The sequence below is a fragment of the Chinchilla lanigera genome, unplaced genomic scaffold, assembly GCF_000276665.1.
Source record: "Chinchilla lanigera isolate Chin_1 unplaced genomic scaffold, ChiLan1.0 scaffold00122, whole genome shotgun sequence".
Classification (NCBI taxonomy): Eukaryota; Metazoa; Chordata; class Mammalia; order Rodentia; family Chinchillidae; genus Chinchilla; species Chinchilla lanigera.
In genome coordinates, this window is record NW_004955523.1 from 3,583,166 (window position 1) to 3,608,617 (window position 25,452).

The following is a 25,452-nucleotide window of genomic DNA, read 5'->3' on the forward strand; positions in this document are numbered from 1 at the left end:
CTCACTGACAGTTCGATAATGGAGTGGAAAGAATTAGAGAAATGCACATAAAGGAGGGAGGAGCCTCTAACTGAGCCGCAAATACAACGCAGTCATTGTGTTTCTTCCCACTTTGTATGCTTTTTTTTAACTTGACATTAGGAATACCAAGAAACCTCTCAAGGCAACAGGCGGTGACAAGGGAGAACGAGTGTACTTAGGATACCAGCGGTTTGTCAGGCTAGCTTTCTACTCTTGGTGCTGCACATGAATTCCTGCATTCTGTTTATGTTTCCATCCCGTTCTCACAGGAGTTATCTGTGGCTGTCACTTATTCACCATCTAACAGAACTGAATTTTCATGAATACTTATGAAGTGGGGCAGTCTCTGTAACACAGCGCCTCCATAACATCATCAGGAGGTAGTGAGAGTCACCTTACCATAAAAGCCCTTGCTTCTCGAAGAAATGAGCGACTTACCCATCTGGTCAGCGATGCTGTCCTCACTTCTCTGCCAGCTGGGTGTGGACTTCCCGCTGCCACCGACGTCTGCTTGGGTGTTTTGTCTGTCAATGGAGGCTGGGGACCTTCGGCTCACTCCAAACCTGAGGCAACGTCCCCAAAGACAAAGACAGTATCAGGGTCTCCACCCGTGAGGGGAAGGTTGTCTTGGGTGACACAGATGACAGGTACTACTAGTTGCTGCTTCCATATCAGTCCATGTACACACCCGTGTGCATAGGTGTGGAAACGTGTCCCGTGGTCAATATCCATCATTCTGCTCAGGAAGGTATGCAAGCTATGTTTACCCAGTTAACATCGGCAGGGCGCACCAGGACTGAGCCACCCTAAGACACAGAATAAAAAACCAAAATCTTGACACTCAGGTGGCCAAGCTGAGGCCCTCATTCACAGCCAAGGGAAAAATTTCAGTCTAAATATCTCGTATGTATCCTTGAAATGGTATAGTTTGGAGGTTTGTTTCGCTTAACTCAGTAATTTACAACACCATCATTAAGTCCTCCACTGTTGAAAAAAGTGTTTTCTGAACGCTTGCTCTGTGGTCTGAAAGACAAAGACTGTGGTCCTTTACCCTACATGGAGATCACTCTGAAAATGTATGAACTTGACTTTATTTTATTTTTTGGTACCAGGAATCAAACTCATGACCTCACGCTTGCCAGGCAAGTGCTTATGCTGCTGAGCTATATCCTGAGTCCCAAAATGTATGAATTTTAAATTGCCTTTAGGAGGGGCAATCTGGAAGTAGGTAAGCTTGCATGGACAGAGGTGAATGCCAATTTCTGGAAAAAAATTTAGCTATTTACTGACCCACTTTTATTCCCCCCTGAGTAAAATAATAATATATGCTTAATTAATAATAATATATGCTCAATTAAAGCACATGCTTTGATAAGCATTATCAGCAAAGTAAGTCCTGAGCTCATAAAAGGGGCTAGAGTACAGAATTCAAACTTTCATGTAGGAAATTCGCTAATTTGTGTGTGGCTGCTACTGAACTTCTGAGCGGCCTACACAACAAAGGACTAAACAGGGCCTTGCGTCAACGGATGCGTGTGGTGAGTATCTTGGCTGCTACAGGGGTGGGCCGGGCAAGTGGGACACTGGAAAAAGGGAGATTAGAAGCAGGAAATCGGGAGCCATGCTCCGACTCCACCACCCAACGGGACGGAACAAAGCCACTGGACTTCTGTCTTAATTTCTTCATGTGCAATATGGTAATGCCATCCCAGGGATCTGAGGAGAAAAATACATGTAAAACATTTGAAAAACTGAGAAGGCTATAAAAACAGGGGCCGGGATATAGCTCAGCAGTGCAAGCGCCTGGCTGGCAAGTGCAAGGTCCTGACTTTGATTCCTGGTACTCCGCAACAGAAAACAGAAATATTTTAGTAAAATACTTATCACGTCGTTTCCCCAGTTGCTTCGACACAAACGCTGTTCATTTACCCGACAAGGTTCACTACGCAGTAGTGGCGCATGCCTGTAATCCCAGCACTCAAGAGGCTGAGGCAGGAGGATTGCTGCAAGTTCGAGACCAGCCTGGGCTGCAAAGTGAGCTCAAGGCCAGTTTGAACTGCATAGCAAGACCCTGTCTCAAAAAGACAAAACAAAACAAAATACAAAACAAAACCCAGAGTTACCTTACATATGGACATGGCCATTACTAGAAACAAAAATCTTTTTTGTTTTTAGAGACAGGGCTATGTAGTCCCGGTTGGCCTTGAACTCACAAATCCTCCTGCCTCCGCCTACAAGTGCTGGGATTGCAGGCATGCACCACCACACCCAGCACTGGAGGCAAAAATCTTGATCTGTACACAACTCCAGTGAAAGCACTTAGAAAAAAAAACCTCACAATTATGCCTTTTGGTTCCTCCTCTTTAAAGAGGGCTTTGTTCAGCAGAGTGAGCTGAACAAACCCTGACCTTACGATCTTACTCTAAATCTGTACTAAATTAGAACTTCGTAAAAGGGCACAGAGATTCAGGTTAAAAATGGATTCTAATCTTGCTTTCTTACTCTGTAGTGGCAGTGGAAAGTAGTGATACCTTTTTAAATCTCTGAATTTAAAGCTAAATGCTTTTTTAGCCATGTGCTTTTAAATGACAAGGCAAGGCAGATTTAAACTTTGCCTTGAAAAACATTTTTACCTCGTGAATTCATAATTTCAGTATTCAGGTACATCCCAGCTATTAGGTATACAAAGATATTGTCCTTGAGCTCAGACAGAACTGTTCTACATTTCACATAGTGCATCTTCCTGAAGAGCTTAATTGCACCTGTCTGAACGAGCGCCTGCATGCAGGATCGTTTTAGAATCGCAGGCACAATCTGCAGGAGTGTGAGAGCCATTGTTCGGCTGACACAGGAGGGATGCTGAGTGAGGAGCGCTTGGGCTGGAGCAGTCCACTCCTCTCCCGGGCACAGGGACAGCTCTGAAGAGCCTAACGGTGAGCTGGATTCTCCCCGCGGTGACTTTCACTCCCTGGTCGCGGCTGCCCTCTTATCCCTCACCTCAGCGTGCAGGAGAAAGCTGCCCTGGTGCCCCCACCGACCCCACAACTCTCATCTTCAGTTTGGACAGCGCCATTTACGCTGTTCAGACTCGCTCTCCAAACTCCTCCCTCTCCCAGGTCTCCCTCTGGCGTGCCCTGCCACAACCCTCTTTAAAAATCTCTCAAGCGCACAGCCCTACAATCCATCTTCAAGCTGTATAGAAAAAAAGGTTGTTTTTTTTTTTTTAAAGACAGGCTCTCACTACATATGTAGTTCAGGCTGGCCCGGGGTGGTCTTGAACTCATGGCAATCTTCCCGCCTCAGCCTCCGAGGGCTAGTATTACAAGTGTGTGCCACCATGCCTAAGTAGGCTTTAGGTTTTCAAACCTCTTTTTTTGTGTTTTGTCCCTCTTTCCTGTCCCAAGCTTGTACAGGTGTCTTTTCCTCACTCAAATAAAGAAGGTATTATTAATCTCCCTATTAAATTCCACCTCTCAACTAATTTTGATAGTGTGTTTTCAATACTGAGAAGCAGGGAACAGACAGGCACATTTCATACAGATGCAGATGCTGAGTGTGCTGCAAGGGAGGACGCCATGGTAGTGCGTTACCCTCACGGGCAGCTACTGTGTCCCAGCCTATCGATGTGATGCCATACGAGTGGGCAGCAGGCACACCATCCCGGCTGCACTATGCGCTGGCCCCCCACATTTCTCCTGGGGTAGGCTGTACAAGAGACGGTAAAGGTAACTCCAGGACTAACCCTCAACTACGAGCAACACATGGGAGTCACCAGGCTGTGAACCACTGTCTCCTGCCTCGCCAGTCTACGCAAAACTGCTCGGGATCCAGGGGAAAATGCTGTATCACCATCTTACAGAAGATCACCCCGAGTGAAAAAGACACTGTGTAGCACCGTGTGCAGTCCCGAACAACCGCACAATGATGCAAAAACCCACAACCCATCTAAGATAGAGATTTACTGATAGAGTATCTAAGTGGATAGTGACCAGCTCATTAACAAAAATTGAGCAGCAGGGCACTAGAATCATGCTTTTAACGTCAGTGTTCACCACATCATTCATGTTTCAGTTTGTTTTATTCTTTTGGTATACATTAGAAGGATATCAAGGACGGAAGAAAACCTCCTTTCTCTTAGCTCATTTGTATTTTAGTGCTGTGCTCACCCTGAAGTTGTGGTGAATCCTTCACTGTGAAGGCAAGCCAGCCATCTAAAATCTAATTAAAGTAAGAATTAATTAGTTGGGCTTGTGATGCGGTGCAATAATACGCAATTCATAAACTTTTTGCAGGGACTCATGAACAAAAGCTAGAATGTTTTCCACAACCATTACTGAAGCAATTAAAGTAAGAAATGTGCATTTTATACAGGCTACTAAGGGAGTCCAGGGGGAGATGGTGTTATGGGGAACGAATATTTAATAGTGGTTTTATTACCTCATTTCTGTGAACATAAACATTTAGTGACAACAAGATCATACTTAACGTCTATCAAAACCAACAAAATACTATTTAGAAGAAGCACCTTCATGTGATGGTATGAGCAGTAAGCTTGTTTACTTGGTAACATGGTGAAATCTCAAAGCAGTCACATGTCCAATTGTTAAAAACATATTTTGGGAAAATATAAAACAGAAACACTGATTTTTTAATAAACATTTCACATTTGATTTTCAAATGGCTCTTCTCAGGCTCCCCAGGGAGCACCTCAGCAGGACGTCTTTGAGGGCACTTCTGTTTTCCCTCCGAGCAAAGGCTGCTGTGTATGCCCGGTAATGTTTCGCTGCTAATTACTTCCCAGCTTCAGACATCACAATCTTTTTTCCCCTTGGAGTGGCCTCTAAAAAAATCATGTACATTTTGTTTTTCTAAAGTGCTGTGGATCAAACGCTGGCCCTTGTGCACGTTAGCCAAGTGCCTAAACTAGATCCCTAGTCTACTTTATAAACTTTGTAATTTACAAAATTACAAAAGGAAGCAAGCAGTTACACCTGGGTTATCTGGTGTTTTTAATGAAGATTTTTTTTTGCGGGGGCATCTTTTTCAGATGGTTTCACTATGCAGTTCAGGCTGGCCTTGAACTCACTTTGCAGCCCAGGCTGACCTCAAACTCACAGCAATCCTCCTGCCTCACCTCCTGAGTGAGTGCTGGGATTACAGATATGCACCACCATACCTGCTACTCAGTAAAGAATAAAAACAAAACAGGCTGCCCCCCAAAACCCAAAAAACCACCACAGAAGACTAAAATGATGTAAGATTTGGATGTGACTATAATTTTCCCTTTGTTAACACTAATACAAACTCCAGTGCTAAATAGTATTGTGAATTCATTCTGGAGGAAACATTAAGTTACAAAATCCTTCCTGTGATAGTAAATGATGTAAGTAATGGGTAAATGGATGCAATTTGATTTCTCTGCCATTGAGGCCTTTGTGGAGTGCAGAGATGAGAAACTTCCTAAGAAGCGGCTTGAGCCAGTCATGAAAACCTTCTTCTCTGTGGAATATTAGCTACATTCTCCCTGCTGCTTGTAAATGAATCAGGGCTGGCCGAAGGAAAGTCACCGTACAAGTGTGCAGAGGAAAGACAACGATGTCAGCAGAGACCATGCACAACACGACCACCAGCATACCTACCCTTCAGGCATGGACTTCTGCCTGTAAGTACCCGCGCCAGAGCCAGTCTCGCTGGATGAAGACAGGTTGCTAGGAGAGTTACGACACTGGGATCTTGCTAAAGCCATGGATGAGACTGTCACATAGATGTCCGAACCAGGAGACAGGCTGCATGTGCGGATCACAAATAGGAAGTTAACAATTCACAGGGAAAAATACCGAGGCACTGCATGATGGGTAATATCACATAAATGTGACAAAGGCAACAACTTCATGGAGATAGTGAAAATGAAGCCAGCTGGAAGCCTACAAAAGGAATTTTCCCATAAAACTACTCTCTAGGGGAACAGCTGGAAAACTTCCTCGAAAGGGGGTGGGGTATGTTCAAAAATAAAGGGGGAAAACGTAGAAAACTTGTACGCTTCCAAACGCTGTCAGAATTCAATTGGTTGAACTGCTTATGCAGTTTCCTAGCACAGTAGAGCGGAAGATAATTGAACCCAAGCGACATTAACACAGTAATTAATACCAATTTCTCACACTAGTCTTCTGAGAGTATACAAGCATAGTGAGACCCCTGCATGCTTGTTTTCCAATTTTATTACTCCAAGTTTAAAATGAATATTCAGACTGCTGTTAGTACGGTATTATAATTTTGCTTGATGGCAGCATTACCACATAAGAAGCTGCATGAAGAAATGCATAGAACTGGAGTTGTTGAATTTAGTTAGAATTACTGAATTTATACCATTTCACAATAGAGATGACAATGGTTCCTAATATATCTACTTCGAAAGCTGTACGGATCTTTCACTCAGCCAACTGGCGGCTGAGGTGGAAGCCAGAGCTCAGGGGTCAGGACAGGCAGATTTTACTTTCTGCTCTGGACCAGTCACGGGGAGAGCAACAGGGGATGCTGAAACCTGGGACCACGTATAAACTAGGCCTCAACAAAATGACATTTTAAAAGCAAACGCTAACACAAATCTCTTGACTCTCATAGCTGGGCAGGTCAGTCCCCATTCAACAGGGGAGGAAGTGAAAGCTAAGTCACTGAAGGGGAGTTGAAGTCGTAATAAGCCAGGTTTCTGGATTCTAAATCCACTGCATTCTACGCAGAACTCTCTTGATCCCTCAAAGAAGGATGGGCTTCCTTTCCTTAATAAGATAGTCTGCAGCGGATCTCCACGGTCAAATGACATAGAGCTGTCTCAAACTCAAGCACAGCTACCTGGAACGGAACCTAGTTCACTGGAACAAGGAATACGCCTACATTCCTCTGTAGCAAGGGACACCGGGGCTTTCCGACATGGGAACCTGACAGAAGGGATGACAGGACCACAGCGAGAAGCCTTCTAATGGATAAAGAATAAAGATCCACACTCAGAAGCATAATCCCAAGTGTTTCCACAGGGTGAACTCAGTTGAGAGCCCAGAGTTCTCTCCAGCCGTCTCCTAGGTGTCTTTACAGCTATTCGCACCAAACCTCTTAAAAACTAACATGGCTTCCCCAGGCCACAGTGGTCCAAACCAGTCCTTCCTATACTTATCATGTCAAGCTAAACATCTTTAAGCCATTTCTTTCTTTTGTCCTCATCTTTCAGAGTTCGTTACCTTATTTAAGTTCAATTACTGCTTTCTGAGCAAACTGTCTGAGCGACCCTGAGTGCTGGTCCTGACAACACAGAAAACAAAAAGGACACCTGGTCTCCAACCTGCTGACTCTCCCCAGTTTTCTCACCTCCAGCCTGAGAACAGGCCTCTGACTGGGTCTCCTGTTCTAGACTCTCCCTACCCCATCCCACCAACATTCCCCCCTACGCCTTCTCCACCACATCATCCAACTCCAAACCTGCCCTTTGCCTACAGGAAAGAGGACCGAACTCCCTAGTTCCACCTTCAAGGCCTGGGTCACCTACCTCACCCACCTTCGCCTCCAGCCCCTTGAGCTGCTGCCCTGCACCCCGCCCTGGGCAGGCTGGCGCAGACTCGCACCACAGCCGCACCTCACTCCCCTGCCTGGAACGCGTCCCACTTTCCTACCCACGTAACACTGCCCGGCAAGGTCCAGTTCCAACGGTCTGTCTCTGAATGCGCAGAACAGACCCTCCTCAAATCCCCTGTCTGTTCTTCACAGCATCACCACATCCTACAGAAAGGTTAGTCTGTGTCTGTCTCCCTACTAGATTCTATACTGAAGGAAAAAGACTGAGCCTTATTTATCTTTACATCACGGGGTGCTGAGTCCATGTCTTTTGAAAGGAAAGCACTGTGAGGAGCGTATCAAATGAGGAACAGAAGCGGGTTCTGGACAAGGGCCCAAGAGTTCCATCAGATGCCCAAGCCAGGAGCGGCTGATCACCAGTAATAATGATGTGCTAAAATCTGTGAGTAATTTATTAAGGACAGTTGTAACAGGGTTAATGCAGTTTCTTAACCACAAGAAACAAGGATGGGCTTACAGGTGGTGCAATGTCATAAAATCAACTCTGCACACGCCATCAATCTTACAGATAATGAGACAGCTAGCTGACCGTGCCCGCTCTAAGTAGTACGAAACAGGACAAGCTTGGGATACTAGTCTGGGGAACGTGATGAGAAGTTCAGAAAGAAGGCAGGCTTCCTGAGCTTCTCTCATGGCTGTCAGCAATCTTTTTTTTTTTTTTTTGTAGCTAAAATCTGTTACATGCTTTTTCCATGTGAGAAAAAATTAATTTTCACAATGTCTGCCCTTGCTTTTGTGCCCCACTATGAATCTGAGTCACAGTTGATCTCACACTGTATCTGCTTCTTTAATCACCACAAATCCTGATCTTGCTAAGCCCTCTGAGAAGCGCTGTCTACTACACAGATCCTAATGAGAATCCCAGGTCCTGGAGCGGATTACGTGCGGGGCAGCCACAGTGGGTCAAAGATGAGCAGAATTTTACCTCATCCCTACTTTGGTAATGTGTTTTCATAGGTGAAGCATCAAGACATTTATCTGGATTCCATTAAAAAGTACGCCTGTTTACTCTTTTGCACAAGAAATCACCTAAATTTGTCATAGGTAAGTAACTGGAAGGAGACTGGAGGGGAAGAGAAATGGGTGGAGTAAGTTACAAGAAAACTAAGGACTGAGAATGGCATAAATCCAGTGTAGTATGATACCGCACTCCATTCTCCCTTAAGAGTTTAGCTGTGATATGCACCTAATACAGAGAAACTACAGATCTGGTTTCATTCTGTAGCTGCCTTGGTTTCCTTACTACAAAGAGGAAAGAAAAGTTGGCGGGTAGCAGCAGCAGTAGAATGCGAAGACAACTGGGACCAGCGCCACATCTGGAGGCTGGTGACCTTCAGAGTCTCTCCTGAATAACACGTAACAGCAATGAATTGTATTTATGAGTACAGTAAGGTGTTTACGCTTTGAAGAAGTGAAAATACAATTCATTAAGAATAGTCAAGACATAACTGTAACATCTGTCTTTAGAGCTTGCTATCCCTAGCCTAGTCTCTACAATGTGTATTAAGCTAAAATAGCTCATACTAGTTTTCAACCTCAACTCTTTTATTTGGCAAATGTATCAGAAAATTTTACTGGTTACTGGAGTTATCCCAAAGTTAAAAAAAAAAATAGTATTTCCAGAAGGCTGCCATTCCTTCCTATCCGTTTTTTGTGTGTGATTTATGTAACTCAATAGTGGCTTTGTTTTCTGGCTGTTCACACACACACACAACACACATACAGCAACTGGAAGAACGCCACCCAAATGTTTTTATGGCTCGCAATGTACGTATGGTGGGCAAAGAACTATTCAGAATTAGCCCTTATTCTTGTGACATACTACTTTACTATTCTTTTAAACACTTTGGATTTGATACCATCACTCAGATATTTGAGAACAGATCTATTTAGGGAACAGAAGGTGCTGGAAGTCCTTGTCAGCAGTCTGAGCAAGGCTAGTTGTTACTGGAAATTGGCCCAGCGCTGCCCTGCACTCTGAAGAGGTGCCCTGAGAACTGCACAGCAGCCAGCGGCCGACCTGAATCTGCCCGCCTAGTCCCCACCTCACAAGTATAATCTGTTCTAACGGCTGCTGTGTCCAGTGACTTCAGAGCGAAGCAGCGTCACAAAGAGTCTTCTGAGATAAAGCCATGTCTTTGTGCTCTGATCTTTTTTTTTTTTTCCTTAAAGACAGTCACTTTGTAGTGCAGATTTCTCTCAAACTCACTGTGATCCTTCTGCCTCAGCCTCCTAAGCGCTGGGATTACAGGCATGCGCCACCACACCCAGCTTCTGATCTAGTCTTAAAGGGCCCCAAACACCTGCTATTAATGAGAACGGAGATTAAGACCTCTTTCAATTGCTATGAGATCTTTCAATTCTGTTGAACATAAGCAGCAATAATTTTTTTTAAGAACAATCTGGTGGCTGTCAGAAAGAAATTTCCCAAACCTTTTAGCATTAATTTCAGAAGATTCTCTTCCTATATTTTAAAATTTTATTCAAGAAATACATAAACACTTTAAAAATAACCTACCCTATACATGAGTCTGGGGCTCTTCTACTTCCTGCTGCGGAAATAAAACACTAGCTTTTTTTTTTTATTGTACCAAGGACACAGCAGCTGAAAACTCATGATCACAGCACCGACACAGTATGTCCAGTCAGCAGGGCCACACTTAGAGGCAGCCTTTCATTTATGTGCAGTGCATTTCACTGCAAAGAAAGCGGACTCGAAGGGGCTGGACATTTAGGAAGAGATGGTCCAAGAGCAATACCAGCTTCTCATGTTTCCAGCAGTATTTTCATGCTAGGATTAAAAAACTGTCAAAAATGTTCCAGATTTCTAATAAAGTACCGCCTGTGCTGCCATCATTTCCCTAGCATAAGTTAACCTATGGGACTACGCAAGTAAGTTCACAGCAGCAGACTTACTGAATGTGATTACTCCAGACCGTGACTGATTACAGTTTCAGCGATCTACGGGTAAGGAACTCTCAGAGCCCACAGTCAGTGCTAGCGCAGGTTCCTCGTTGTTTAGCACTAATTACACTTTTAGTTCTTGCTTTGGACTCCACAGTGACAGCAGTGCTCACGCGCGCCCAAGGAGAGAAGGGCCCGAAACCCAAGTGCAGACACAGGAGCGATGGTAAGAGCAATCGAGAGCGTTTCAAATAGCAGCGGCGACTGACAAATCAGACACTCAAGGCCATAATTAAAGCACAGCACTTCGCCACAACTTAGTAATTAAAATGCTGCTCACCCGGGGAACAGGACCAAATTAAAGCTCTTTGCCTTCTTCAGTGCATATCAAGAAGGATATCTGCAGAATTATGTCTAAAAAACTTTTCCCTTTAAAATGATGCAAGGTCATGTGCTGTGAGTGTCTACGCAGAACGGAGTTTGAACATGTTCAAGGAACTCATCGCTCTGTCTTTCATGTCTTCCTACTGTGTGCTTCATCACTAGGACTGCCACTAACCCCTGGCCTGACAATCCACACCACTTACTCAGCCTGGATCCGGAGACCCAGTCCTGAGGGACCTCCTGTGACACGGTCCATTTACAACAAGGAAGAACTCTCTTGTACAGCAGGGACAATGAGGCATTTACCACACCGAAGTAAACAGATCACCACCTCACAGCTGCTGGCAAGCTGCGAGAAGTTCACAGCCTGGCACGTGTCGCGATGAGTCAATTTTATATCTAAGGGTGTCCGCGAAGGACAGAAAATAAAAAAGATTGCAAGCAGGAAAAGCTACTTAATTTGTGGGACTCAAAACATAATGAAATGTTCAAACAGCATGCCAAGTCTCCAGAAGACCACAGCGCATGAAGGCAAACATGAGGCCCGGTACAACCGTATGAAGCCCAGGCTCAAGAGGCGGACCCTGACTGCAAGTGTGACCCGATGTCCCTCCTATGTGTTCATTCTGCTCAAGCTTGTGTAGCGGCCTGCGTGAGCAACACATGCTGGCGGAGATGGAGGCTCTGCAGTCAGAAGGCCTGATGCTAGTTTCAGTCCCAACTCCGACTGTAGCCATGACCTTGCATACGTTATTTCACCTCTGCATCAACAGCACCCCTACCATAAACAGGACAAACCACCACCACAGGGCTGCGGGGAGGACCAACCGAGAAAACCCACACAAAGGTCCGAGCGGAGCTTGGTACAAAGCATGAACTCAACCCTAGTCACCTGTAATTTTTAAGCAAAATAGAGACAGCCACGCGAGGTTAGTACAAGTAAGAGAGCAGAGGGTCGCGGCCAGGTAGCAGTGAGATCTAGTTAGGAAAAGCAGGGGAAGGAAAGCTTCACCAAGGAAACACAGAGATGGAGCTTGCACAACACCAAGGACGTTCACAGAAGTCAGGTTACTGAGGACACAGGAGTGTGAAGGGTTTCTGTGACCATCCGTGCTGGATGTCAGGCTGGAGCGCTGGGCACGGGCGGGAGGCTGAGGGGGACCACGACCGGAAGGTGCGTGGGCATTGCTGGGGTGCACGCTGTGTGGTTAGCTGAGGAAACAGACTTCATCCACCAGGCCACGGGGAAGCATGGGGAGCTCTGAGGCAGAGAGAGAAGTGGTTAGAGCTCAGCCTGTGCACCCGGGTCAGCAGGCGTAAGAGAAATACTCAGACACCCAGCTCCCTTTGCCAAGGTGTAAAAGAACTGGTAAAACAAAGTCTAAAATTTGAGCAACATGCATATAGGTAAGAATCAATTAGCTTGCCACAAAATATTAATCTCTTTTATTAGTACTGCACTCCACTAATATTCGAAAACATTTTGTGCAAAGTCACAACCGAATCTTTTGGTGAGAAGCCAAGTGGTTTTTAGCCATGCTAAGATTTTAAAGACTGGAAAAACAAAACAGTTATTCTTTTATCCCATTACTCAAACAGAAATGGTGGAACTAGGAGATGAAATTCAGTGTGCCACTCTGGTCCTGGTTCAGAGTAGCTGCCTGTGTGTGCTTACGAGGTCTCCAGGACCCCTCCTCTTCCTTACAGCTAACTCAAATGGACACCACGCGACCTCTCCTCCTTACCAGAGACGTCTACCAGCACGATACTCCTGGACTTCAGAGATTTTGAGTTTTGCAGTAAAATCCAAATTACTTGCAAACTAGTACAATCAAGTACTTAACAAGGACACACTGCTAACCGTGATTTAGGACTGCTGTACCGTTCTCTCTACATCTCTACTATCATTTTGTGCTGTATGGAAAACTAAATGAGCCAAGCACAAAGTGACAGATTAGAAGACTATTTTCATTCTGATTCCCGAGAGGAGCAGGGGCTGGTTCCCACAAACACCTCCAAGCAGGGTCATTGGTGTGAGCTGGCTGCCCACCCTGCCTTGTGTATTGTAACCCTGCAGACCCTAAAGAGAGAATGGCCCAGGGCCCTATTTCCACAGCTTGAAGCTGTCCCTTATTCTTATGCCCTCTGTGGTCTATCCATCAGCACAGGGCCTAGCATTAACGCCCACACACTCAGGGGATGAGATCTCCAAACCTCCGCTGACCTGCCCTAAAGACACCCTGCCCACCTCATTATTTCCACAGCAATAGTTCCTGCAGGTCAAAAGGAAATTAAATTCAATTTTTTCCAGCAATTTAAAGATTAGGCAGATCCCAACCTGCCACTCAGTCACCATCCGGAGGGATTTTCATGACGATACAGATCTTAGACCATTTTTTCCAGGAAGCTTACAGCAGGATGCATGTTAGATCCGGCTTTTGAGAATATTTTCACCATGTCTGGTATGTGCACGCGTGGTTTAAGGAAGATCAGGGACTACCGTTGTTCTCGTAAAGCATTCCATGAGGTGGGACCAGGCTGGGCCGCGCAGAGTGGCCCTGATACAGAAGATCTCCTTGAGCTAGGTAAGAAGGCAAGACCCAGCTGCTGGCCGTATACAGGAGTGTAACTCCTTAGCGACATGGGGCACCACATACCACCTTATTGTACCTGCCAGATACAACTGCTTTTTAAAATATCTAAAGTCCCTCTAATTTGTACAGACGGTTTTCGTAGAATTTCTTATGACTTCTGCCGATACCCAGCTCGTTATCATTGTATTTAGCACACCAGGCATTTTGAATCTGTCCTCTGTCTCCCCGAAGTTAACCATGACACCATCATTAAAAGCACAGCCTGCTCCTGGAAGCACACTGACTGACTGCATGCTTACCAAGACTAGGCTCAAGCTGGACTCAGCAGCCCAGACTGGGGAGCTCTCTCCCCGCACAGCCCAGTTTGCACAGCCCGCACTCCAGATGGCCCCAGAGTTCCCAGGCGGGCTGTACTGGAACCCAGGCAGCTCGGCAGGGAATGGCTCCCCTGAGCTGGGTACACACCAGCTCAAGGAACAACTACTTAGCAATTCAGGACCTTGAGCTGGGGACCACACTGCGGTGTGGAAATGAAAGAGAGCTAGGAGGTGTGCCATGTCCTGCATGCGTGAGTAGGAACCATCCCTGTAATACCACCTACCAATGTGAATCTGCAAACTGTATCAACTCCAACCCTAAGGTAGATGCCAGAGTATGTTAGCTCCCTTGAGGAGAAGAAGACAGGAAGCTTCAGGGCCTGGTGACTGCAAGTAGAGCATAGCCTTCTGCTTTTCTTCCTTATCTTGATGACAGATACAACACTGTTATGCAATTTCAACTACAATGTTATACAAGAGAGTTCATCAAGAACTTCTAAATCAATTTAGGCAAGTTTCATCAACAGCATACTTTTAAAATAGATGTTAAGCTTGGGCAACAAAGACCAAAGAAAGTTCAACTTAAGACTACTGTTAATGTTACTGTTTTATCATCTACACAGCATTTTGTTTTACCTGTCCTTTAATTTTTATAAAGAGAAACTCATTTATTCTCTCCAAATTGATTAACTTCTGCCCCTAGTTATTCACTGGGAACCTATTAAAAGCCAGAGCCTATAGTTGGTTCTCAAAATACAAAGATGAGTAAGATAGGCTGTTGAAAAAATGGATAAATAGATTAAAATGAAGTATAGTAAGTTCTAAGAAGGAACTATCTAATTATCGTGCACTTCAAAATGAAGATGACCCCAACAATACTAATATCCTGAAAACACAGGGCCAAGATTTCACAAAAGTTGTCTCTAAACCCCTCATCTTAAAATGTAGAATCCTAATGTACTCAAAGACTGTTTGGAAGTAAGACGCCCGAGGGGCAGTGGGTTGTGGTTAGGATCCCCCAAACCAATGCCTCACTTCTGACACTTCTGTTTCTACAGCTGGGAGTCACAGGTTACTCTCACGCCCTTGGAATGGGGACTCCCTGCGATGCCTTTCCTCGAGTGGAATCACTTTGAGGACTCAAGAAGCTCATATGGCGGGGAAGGAGGGGCAAATCATGTGATCCCTGAACGTTGCTTGCATTGTAAGATGACAATTAGCTGCAAAAATTATTTTCACTTCTGGAGGTGAGTGTGCTGAACTTTTGTTCAGAAACAAGCTTTAGCTTCTGTTGCAGAAATTCAACATGGAATCAAAATATACTCTACTATTTTATTATGTGGAATACTGTATAAAGAAAATGACTCAATCAGTTGCACTTGTGAAAGCCTCCAGAATGTTCTGCAAAGGAAGAAAATAGCATCGACAGGCAGAATAGAAGCTCTTCCTTTAAACAATGGTTTCCTAGGTTCATCTCTCAAAATGTGGGCCAAACCATGAAGTACAGTTAACACACACCTCAGAAGGAGCCAAGTTTGGAATATGTAGAACAAAGAATTTATTCTGAGCTCTCTTGGATGCTTTTCTTCCTTAAAAATAATGCAAGCAAGATGCATCCAAGTGAGAACAGGGCTACTCCAGGTGAAGAATCTTTTATTGTGATAAAAGCAAAGCTCTGTGGACAAATCTCTGGGATGAAATGAATTTTAGAGCAACAACTCTGTGTACTTTTATAAATTCCATGTGGTATCCTAGTGTAATGAAATGGTTAAGTGACGGTATTTTAATGGAGTAGCTCAGAAGCTGGACTAAGCTAAAAAAAAAACCCTACCCCCCAAAAAATCCCCCGAAACTTAACAGCATGGCTTCTCAGCTTCCAGCCCCCGAGTGAACTGAGCACTGTGCACATGTCGGGGGCGTGTCCTCGACACCTCGCTCTTGCCAAGCTTGGTTCTGGCGGCTCACGTTAGTCAGGATCGTGTTCTGGCTTCCCCAGGGGCTCTCTTCCCCTTCCACAGTTCTGAGACTTCGCCCCGCTCTAAGGGCTCACACACACACAACCCCAAGACGCACTCAAGACAAGCAGCAGTGCTGGGAGAACAGCAGTGGAGTGAGAGAAGCTGCCTGCTTCTAGCAGGTGGCAATCCCATTAGTCAGGCTGTCTCTTTTGTTGGAATACGTAACTTCAGGGAACTGAATTCACAGGGCAAATGTTTAAAATTTAATAATCAATCGTTATTCACATTTTGAAAGTACCTTAGCTTAATTTTAGGACTAGATCAGTTCAAGGTACTGCATCTTACCATTAATTCCAGACAAAAGGTGCTGGAGAATACCTGGGCACAGTCAGCCCGTTGCTTCTTGCAAAGGAATCCACGATGACGTTAAACTAAATGACAAACGTTGGTTCCTTACGTTCTGGGATTCCTTAGTCCCTCTTCCTTTTGCACATTTAAGGTTGAATGTGCTATCCTATCCCTACCTAGCACATTCTCCCCATCACTTTCTTCTACTTTCAAAGCACTGAAAAATATTTATGCAGTTCTAGTGTTTCTTTCTCAGAATTTTTTATCGTGACAGAAGTACAGATATCCAACAGAAAGCCTGCATTCTGTTGTTCCTACTGTATTACTATGAAGCCTGACAGAGATAAGAGAGTCCCTGTCACCTCGAAGGGTTAGCTAAAGTATAATTCATATGGCCGGCGAGGGCAACGTGACGCCTGCTATTGGTAATCCCACAGAAATTACAGAGCAAAGCACAGATAAACACCATGCCCGGGGCCAAGTGCTGCAGGGGTGCCCTGCTTACCCTCACGGCTCTGGTGTGCTACCTTACTGTGAAAGTCACTCTCGCTTGCATTTGGCTATGCTGGAAGGCCTAAAGCTAGTGTTTATGGGTCTGGCGTCACTTAATCTGGGGCAGACACTTAGCGCAAACCACCTTCGAGGAACACTCACCGCCTTTCCAGTGGGCGCCCATCACTGGAGATGCTTCGAGGAATGTTGGCGGCTCTTTCTGGAGGAGGCATCTTCCCATCTCCTTTCCCAGCGTTCAACCTTGAGGTCATGGGACTCTGCACCGGGGCTGGAACTTGGGGTGCGTGAGGCCCCTTGTTGGCATTCCGCTGCCATTTGTTATTGTTTCGGAAAGGAAACTTGAACTCATAGGAAACGCCTTCATTCATTTTGTATTCCATCACCGGCATGCGGTAGGTTTCGGAGCAACTCCTATCAGGGGGAAGGCACAGGGAGAAAAACAACACTATTTTTTCTTGTACAGAAAACCACACTGATTTTCCTTAACACTTAAAATGGATCTAAAACTTTATCCCTTGTTTAATCTTTGAGCTCTGTAATTATCTTCCTTTCAAAAAACAGAACTCGAGGAACTGTAACACTAGTCATTTCCTCTACTCAGCCCCAGCTGCTGAGACTGAAATACACGCCAACAGGACCATGGCTACCCTGAAGGGTGGCAGAGTCGTAGGAGATGGGTGGAGGGGTGGGGAGCTGGGCAGAGGAGTAGACACCCTGAGCACGCAGCCTCGAAGGAAACAAGCCACTTCTGCACGGCCTTCACTGTGTCTTGTAACTGGGACCTAAGAGAGAGCACAGTTTTCAATGTGGTGGGATCACAAGAGTCCAGCAGTAAGTTAGGAGAAATCCTAAAATCTAAACTGAGCCAAATTTAGCTTAGGAGGGGGGAAAACTCAATTACAGAAATACTGGAGTTATTAAATCTCTAGGGAACAAAGTATAATGTGAAATCAGACTTTATTTTTTTTAATTTCTCAGAGCGGGGCTGCCCCCGGGTAGCAGCCCGTGTAAACTTACTAGCAGATACAGGAATCTTGTCACTCTAGCCTCGTTTTGTGCCATCAGCTAAAATCCCAACTCCCAGGAAAGCTGGCGCTCACCGTCCATTCTTCAGACCCAAACATCAGGGAGAGGTACGATCTGTTATGAACTTGGCTGACAGACAAACTACTCCCACTAACACATCAGCTCAACTGGTGACATACATCTCATCACTAAGTGGGAAATTTCTCTCCTAAAGGAATTTCAAGGACTATAAAACACAGGGAAAGATCTGGAAAGCAGGTTTTAGCACAGCATTTGTCAAATGACCCTTCATGTACTACTGTAGAGACAATGTAGGAAGAGTCTGAAACACTGCCATCCAAGACAAGCGGAGTAAGAGTTGTATGTATGTGCCACAATGTGACTTGAAAATTTCTGGTAGTCTCATTAGGAAGTACAGCAAAACTGGTGAAATTAACTTAATAATACGTTTTGTCTAACCCAATATATCAAAATGTTATTTATTATAACAATATTGAAAAATTAAATTATGTTCTTCTAAATCTGAATTACATTTCACACTGAGCTAAACCTCAGCCACCCATCATTTCTGACTGGCTTCCTGCTCTTTTATCTCTGCAAAATACGAGGATGATATATGAACCAAGAGGCGGGCAGTGTACTGAAGAACGTGACAAGAGCTGGCTTTTAATGCCATGCAGTAAATGTTCCAGAAACCATTTTCACTGTCATTGGAAGTAAAATTATTGTTAAAGAATCCCCAATACTAAAAAAAATTTTTTAAAAAGTAACAGTAATAACATGCATAATTTGTTATGGGCTGGGCACAATCTAGCCACATTACACCAACTCTATTCTTATCTCCACTCTGCAGATGAGGAAAGGAGGCCTGGAGAGATTAACCCGCCCCAGTTTACACCGCCAGGAGGTGGTAGAACCAAGGTTTAACTCCACAAAACCTGTCTATCCGCAGGCTAGTCTTTATGGAGTCACTAAGAATTTCAACTCTCCAGACGTCCTTCACCTATAGTGACTCTCGTATCTCACCCAGGGGGTGTGATACGAGAAGGGGTGTGGTCAGTAAGAGTTACAACCGCAGCGCTGAAAGTGACAAATGGTGACTCACTGGACCCACCAGTGAACTGAAGGCCATTCCACCTCTTTACCTCTCCCGTCATTTCATTCTCACTCTCACTTCTCTCTGTAGGCTCTATGAAATCTGCAGAAACGGCTGAACAGTACGTATACTGCACAGAACATCTCAGCGTGTAAGTCTTAAGATAAACTCAGTCTCTAGAAGCCATGTGCCTTTGGCTCAGAAAAAAACATGTGACTTATTTCAACCCACAGTTCTTAGTCTGACAAATGAGATGTAAGCCAGATGAATTGTAAGACTGCTATGCTTTGGCACTTTCAATCAAAGAGAAAAACTTTGTGACCTGTTCTTATTTAAAGGGTCTTTGATTCCCAAATCACCACCATAAAAAAATTCGGCCCTTTTATTAACTTGTTTGTTTTCAGCTCGATTGCTTTCGTGGTAGACGGGATGGTGATGGGGAGGAGGGGAAAGGGACACTGCCAGCTGCACACAATGAATGCTACCATCCTGTACTGCAAACATGTACTCAAACAAAAGCAAACAAGAAAGACCCCCAAACACCCCTCCCCGAACCTATAGGCCAGTGGCCCTCACAGAACACAGGCTCACCACTCCCACGCAGAACCATTTAAAACAACTCTGTCTGCTAGCCAGGCATTTTTCCTAGCGTCAAGAGGAAGACTTCAAGACCTAGAGGTGTCTGGAGGCAGCGGTGTATTCTAGATAATGACCCAGGACCACCTGCATGGAGCTGTCTTTCCTTCTTGTCTGCTCGCTCTGGGAGCATCTACTGCACCCCGCAAGCCTCATTTTCCTCGTCACTTCAATGGACATTAAACTGCCATGAGAATTTTTTAAAAATGCCCAACACACAGTAGGAGCTTAGAAATTTCACTTTATTTTCTCTCGTCTTTTTCTTAAAAAACCTGCATTTGGAAGCAATTACTTATTTTACAGCAAGGAAAAAAAGCCCTTTTTTCTATAACTGAAAAAGCTGTCCTTTCAAAATGAACAACCCTCCCATGTGAACCTAGAACTTAGGGACCTGTGACCGCTTGCGGTCCCGGAGACCTGCTCTGTCTCCTGCTGGTGCTGCTGGTAAAAGGAACGGCTGACAAGGAGGAGAGTGACTAGTCGAAGAACAGAGTAATTAGCTGCTAGGAAAACAGCAGTGGGAGTGTGAAGTGCGGAGGAGAAGGAAAATGACAGAAGAGCATTATCTTATTTTGTCGAAAACTGTAACAAGGTGTTAATGCTTCAACGGCTCCCTCTGAAGTCACTTCTGGTGGGGGAGGGCAGGCTCGCAGGCTTCCAAAGGCACCACGTCCCCCCTGCCCAGAGGGTCCGATAGAAATCACAGTGCAAGGGGCAGAGGAAGGCCGCGCTGTGGACTCATGTCCAGCACTGACCCCTCACCCAGCCTCCCACCCCAGCACCCTGACAATGCACGCTGGCAGCTGGGCTGGCTCTGAGCGGATGTCAAGTACCGTCCTGAGAGGGCAGGCATGTGGCTCATTCACCCAGCGTGTGCTGGAGTCACTCACTCACGGCGGCTTGCAGCAGCGTCCTGCCCACTGCGGCGCTGCCATCGTGTGAAGCTGGCCACACGGGGAACAGTCACACTATGGAAACAGCAATACTACAGATTTAGCCCTCCCACCCCCTGCAGACAATTCACCCCGCACGCCAGAGTATAAAACAATGGTCTGTGTGAGCACAGGGACAGCAGGAACAGGCGATGGAGTCTAACTTTGTCAGCTGAGCTGAGAAGTCACTAACCTTTCTGCGTCTGTTTCCTTTAAAACAGAACAATATTATTACCTCATAGTATCTCACAGGACTTGGTAAATTAAGGTAAAATATTCAGTAAATGTTTTTTACCGACACATCAGAATAATAAATGTAGGCTAATAACTACTCACAATTTCAGCATCTGTAATGTTGCCCTGTTCTGTCCATACGCACACCAGTCTATTTCCCTCTCCGCTGCCTGTACAGATTTGGGAACTGTTATGGTTTGTGTCCGTGTGTCCCCACAAAGCCTCAGGCGGTCACGGGGCAGGCTTTTAGAGTTTGACTGACTGTGGGTGTGAGAGCTACACCCGCCCTGGGGTGGAGAGTTTGCATATGTAAGGGAGAGGAAGAGGCTGCTTGGGGCCATTCCTCCCTTTTTAGTGCTTGTTGTTTTTGCTGTATTCTGCCGCCATGAACTGTTGCCCTCTGCCATGTGCCACTCTGCCTTGTAACCTGCCAAGTATGGACTGAAACCTCCACAAACTGTAAGCGAAATAAACCTTTCCTTCCTTCATTTTGGGTGTCAGGTATTTTGTCCCAGCAACGAGAGAAAAGTAATCAAGGCAGGAACCTAGAAGTAAGGGACAGACCTCCTCAGAGCAGATAAGATGGTATCTCAAGGTCTATGGGCTTCAATTTTGAAAAGCAAGTCTTTATTAAGACCAGTGTCTATAACTCTTAATTGTGTGTAGTTAAGGCTGGCAATTCATCAAGCTTGACTGCTGTCTTCTGTTCATAACTGTATCCAGAGAGACCACGGGACAGTGGGCAGCTGACTGCGGAGGGACGCAGGGCACTGGACAGCGTTCATGGAAGAGCCCCACGGCTTCTCTGAGCCACAGTGAGTGGCGTTTTGAATTTCAGGGTGTCAGAGTACTTAATACAGATGACGATGAACTTGGGGAAACCAGAAAAGGTGAATAAGCCTTATCAGACCTGGTTAATTAAGACGGCATTGCGTCGGGCAGGTTCAGAACATCTTCCCACCAAAGAAGAGCTGAAATAAAAGGTTCTGCATACATATTTTGGTTTCTTGAGAAACAGTCATCCAAAAGGAAGTATTTCATGAGGCTTTCAGAGTAAAGGATTTCACTATATGGTGACGTAGGCACTAATCCCTGGACCACTGAAGCGATGAACAGTATTAGGAAGTAATACTGCAAACCAAGTTGGGTTTTAAGTGAAATACATCTCAATTTTCATTGCTCCTTCACTTTTAAAGGACACAAATACCCTACTGCGTTCTTGCATCATTTACGTTCTTCCATCTGATAATCAAGTCAGAGATCAGACACAGAACTAGTCATTTGGGGGAAAACAGGATAAAGATCTTTGTCTTGACTTTAGAAGGCCTAAAACTCAACTACCAAAGATTGAGAAATTCTCAGCAAATAATGGCTAAATAACGTATTTTTTAAAACGGCAAAAAAAATAGCCTGTGCAAACCTAAAGGACAGAAGAAATATTTGATAAATTTGTTCCATCAAGAAGCCTCCCCAGAGACAAAGAAATTAAATTTTCAGCAGTGCTGCTGGCTTGGCAGAGCGGGGCAGACAGGAGCTCCCGGGCCTTCCCTGTGAGAGAGGGCAGGAGACCAAGCTGCTAAAGCACCAGGAGCAGTACCAGCTCATCTGAAGCCAATTCTCAGCACATGCAGTCAGGAAAAAGCCACTAAGGATGGACAGCTGTCCAAGCTCAGACGGCAGGGCTCAGAGCAGTACTGAATTTTGGACAGAATGGGATAAAAATGGGAAACATGAGTGTTGTGAAACACGAAAGAAGAAAACTGACAGTTTGAGATGCTAAGTATCTTTTAACGTTAAGTGTTCAGTGTTTCTCGGCTACTGGTACAAGATGCTGAAGACAGACACTACCTGACTTCTCTATCTGCGGCCGTCACTTCATAAACCCGGCAGTGTGAATCTTAGGACTGGCCCCAGTTGGTCATTTTTTCTAGCCGCTGCTGTCACACGTGGAAAGGGAGCTGCATCCGGAATTAGACTTTCCACGGAAAGAGCTTCGCGCACACACATCTGCTCTTCACGATCCCCTGCTTCCCTACCCACCAGGACACGCTCTACAGGACACACAAACCCTGCCTCGAGCACAGCTGCCAGCTCAGACCTACCTCCGCGGGGTGCAGTCGTCATGGGGCGGGATGATGACAACTTTCACCGTGACAGATGTCCTCAGGAGGTCAATCATCTGCTCGTGGCTCAGGGTGGCCACGGCCACCTTGCAGATCTCCACCAGGCGGCTGCCCTGCCTCAGCCCTGCCTGCCAGGCATAGCCATAGGGCTCCACATCTGCTACAATGCCCTCGTAGTTGACATGGAATCCAAGCTGTCCTAGGCCGTTTCTTCGCAGAGTCATTTCCACTGATTCACAACCTTTTGAAACAAACTGGACAAAGAAATCAAAAGCACTGGGGTTCAGTGCCACCAGGTGTTAAGTGATGGACATGGAAGGAGAAAACCGTTGCGAGTGGGGTTCTTCCTGAGTGCTGCCCGCTGGAGAGCATGCCCAGTATTTCCTTTCCACTAGTTCTATTCGTTAGGCCGAAGGAGCTCGCTTATTGCATCTCAGGAACTCAAAGGCTTCCTGGAAGCTGAAGGGCAGCCTCTAATGGAGACCTACCGGGAGCTGGCAGCAAGGAGAGAACTATTCTGCTACTCAACTTGCCCTTGAAGTCCAGGCAGCACACATGGACACCTGGCCCCAGTAACCCCAGACTGGCTGGGCTGCAACACCAGTGACCCAGGCGGTCGGCTCAGGCCAGATGCAAGGGAGTTCCCAACACAATGACTGGGTCCTTCCCCCTCCTCCTGCTACGCTTCTGAGAACTGCGGGAAAACACAAAGCTGAGATACACTCACCAAGGAGTTTCCAGAGGGGCTAACGAAACTGTACAGACTTCAGTGAGCGGGCTCCTGTCTGCACCGAAAACTTGACGAAAGAGAAACTGCAGTGAATGGGGACGGAGAGACTCACCTGCAACCTTCTGACGATTTCTTTGATATCCTCAGTGCTAACGCAGCTTTCCACTGAAACACACTCTCCTCGCTCATAGAAGATTTTGAGGCTGGCATCAGTTGAAGTCCAACCTATAACATCTCTGCAGGAACAGTTGAAAACCACGCTCTTTGTTTCCTGTTCAATGAGGACAATGAATTCGTTGGAGACACCCAGGAGGCAGTCTATCTCTAGAGCTGTGTTGTAGTCCTTGGCCCGGACTGTCCACACGATGGCCCCCATGCTACTAAGCTCAGCTCCTGGATATGGCTTAGACTTTTCCTTCTTCTTGGAGGCCAGAGAAATGAATGGGAACTTGCCCGAAGGGTCAATGGGGGTGTTGGTGACATTCTTTTCTGCCAGGTCTTTCAGGTACTCCTGGCGCGTCCGAGTTGCCATGGCCCGGAACTTTTCTGATTTATGAGCAGCATTTTCTGCATTAATCACTTTGGCTAAAAGAAAGTCCCTGAACACATTTGACTTGGGGAACGTGACCCCTTTAGGGATGGGAGGTCCAAAGGAAGGCACATCTCTGGACCTGGTGACAGCCACACTGAAGGAAACAAAGAAGAAAATGAAAGAGGCAAGTCAATATTTTTCAGTCTCACAACAGAAGACTAAAATGTATTTTCACAAAGACAGTTTAGCTCAGTGGTAGAGTGCTTGCCTAGCACAGAGACCCCGCATTTGATCCACATACACTGCAAAAAAAAAGGACATATATATACCTCAAAAGCAAACGTTCTGCTCATTTTCCCACAAGAAACCACACTCAGGCTTTAGAGAATATACTCTTTTTTCTAGGCCAAACAAACCTCTAAAAGTTTAAAGTTAAAACTTTTATTTCTTTAGCAGACAGAAGACTGACCAACTGTAACTCCGTGAAAAATTTACTGTATAAGTATTCTGCATAAAAGAATAAAACTTTTTAATGCCTACAGGTTTAAACTAATTCTAAACCTATTTTAAATGTCTATAGATTATTTCAGGGGGTTTTTACCATAATCATATAACCTTTCAGAATAAGCATAGATTCTCAAAAAACACAAATGTGCCCTCCTTTTTAGCAATTATGCCTACACACAGGCAGCTTATAATGAAAGCCATGGGAATATGTGTAATAAATGAATTAGCTGAGGATACAGCTGAGGGCAGAATGTTTATCCAGCATGTGTGAGGTCTTGGGTTCAATCCCCAGCATCCCCTCATAAAAGGAGTAAAAATAAACATTTAATTAAGTAAATATATTATTTGTTAGCCTATCCATGAAGCATTATGTAACTGGATTAAAAGCACAATCTTAAAATAAAAATGTGGAGTAATGCAATGATTATGACCTTGACATAATAGTAACCATGTTTCATATTTTCTTTTTTTTTTGTGGCAGTGGATTGAGCCCAGGGCTTTCCCACTGAGCTATATTCCCAGCCTATCCCCCTTTAATTCTGACACAAGGTCTTGCTAAATTGCCCAAGTGAGGTTGAAATTCACAATACTTCTGCCTCAGCCTCCCAGAGTACAGAGATTACAGGCACGTGCTGCCAGTTTAAAATAGTATTTTTAATCTGAGCTGTTCTTTTCTCCAAATTCCCTATTTTTGGTATGTGATTCTGACAATCTATTTTTGAGAAATGTATTTTCCTCTTCCCATTTTTTTATGCAAGGCTAGCATAAGAAAACCTGTTTCCATCATTTCTTCTGCATATTCATCACTAACTCAGGCCTAAGGACCCTACAAACATTAGTAATAACCTCAAACAGAAAAATATTAAGTTTCCTTAAGCAACATCAACCATAAGTTAGGTGGAAATGGAGTTTGTTTTTTTTAAATCATGTCCCTAAATTAGATGTGATATCCTCAGCCAAGTTTGGCCACAGAT

At 45.1% G+C, this 25,452-nt stretch overlaps 1 protein-coding gene across 7 annotated transcripts in view; it reads right to left on the minus strand.

Annotated features, from left to right (window-relative positions):
* The window catches only part of Sipa1l1 (signal-induced proliferation-associated 1 like 1), a 362,523-nt gene that overhangs the window by 37,359 nt on the left and 299,712 nt on the right, over positions 1-25,452 (minus strand). For all 7 annotated transcript variants that reach the window (XR_264641.2, XM_005409446.2, XM_005409450.2 and 4 more), the window contains 5 exons: positions 23,552-24,125; positions 22,689-22,963; positions 16,804-17,073; positions 5,661-5,807; positions 460-584 (listed from right to left, as the gene is read on the minus strand). Coding sequence is in view for 6 of the 7 variants with exons in the window: in XM_005409446.2 (XP_005409503.1) it covers positions 460-584; positions 5,661-5,807; positions 16,804-17,073; positions 22,689-22,963; positions 23,552-24,125 (1,391 nt within the window). In the remaining variant the exon portion in view is untranslated. The remainder of the gene's footprint in view (positions 1-459; positions 585-5,660; positions 5,808-16,803; positions 17,074-22,688; positions 22,964-23,551; positions 24,126-25,452) is intronic.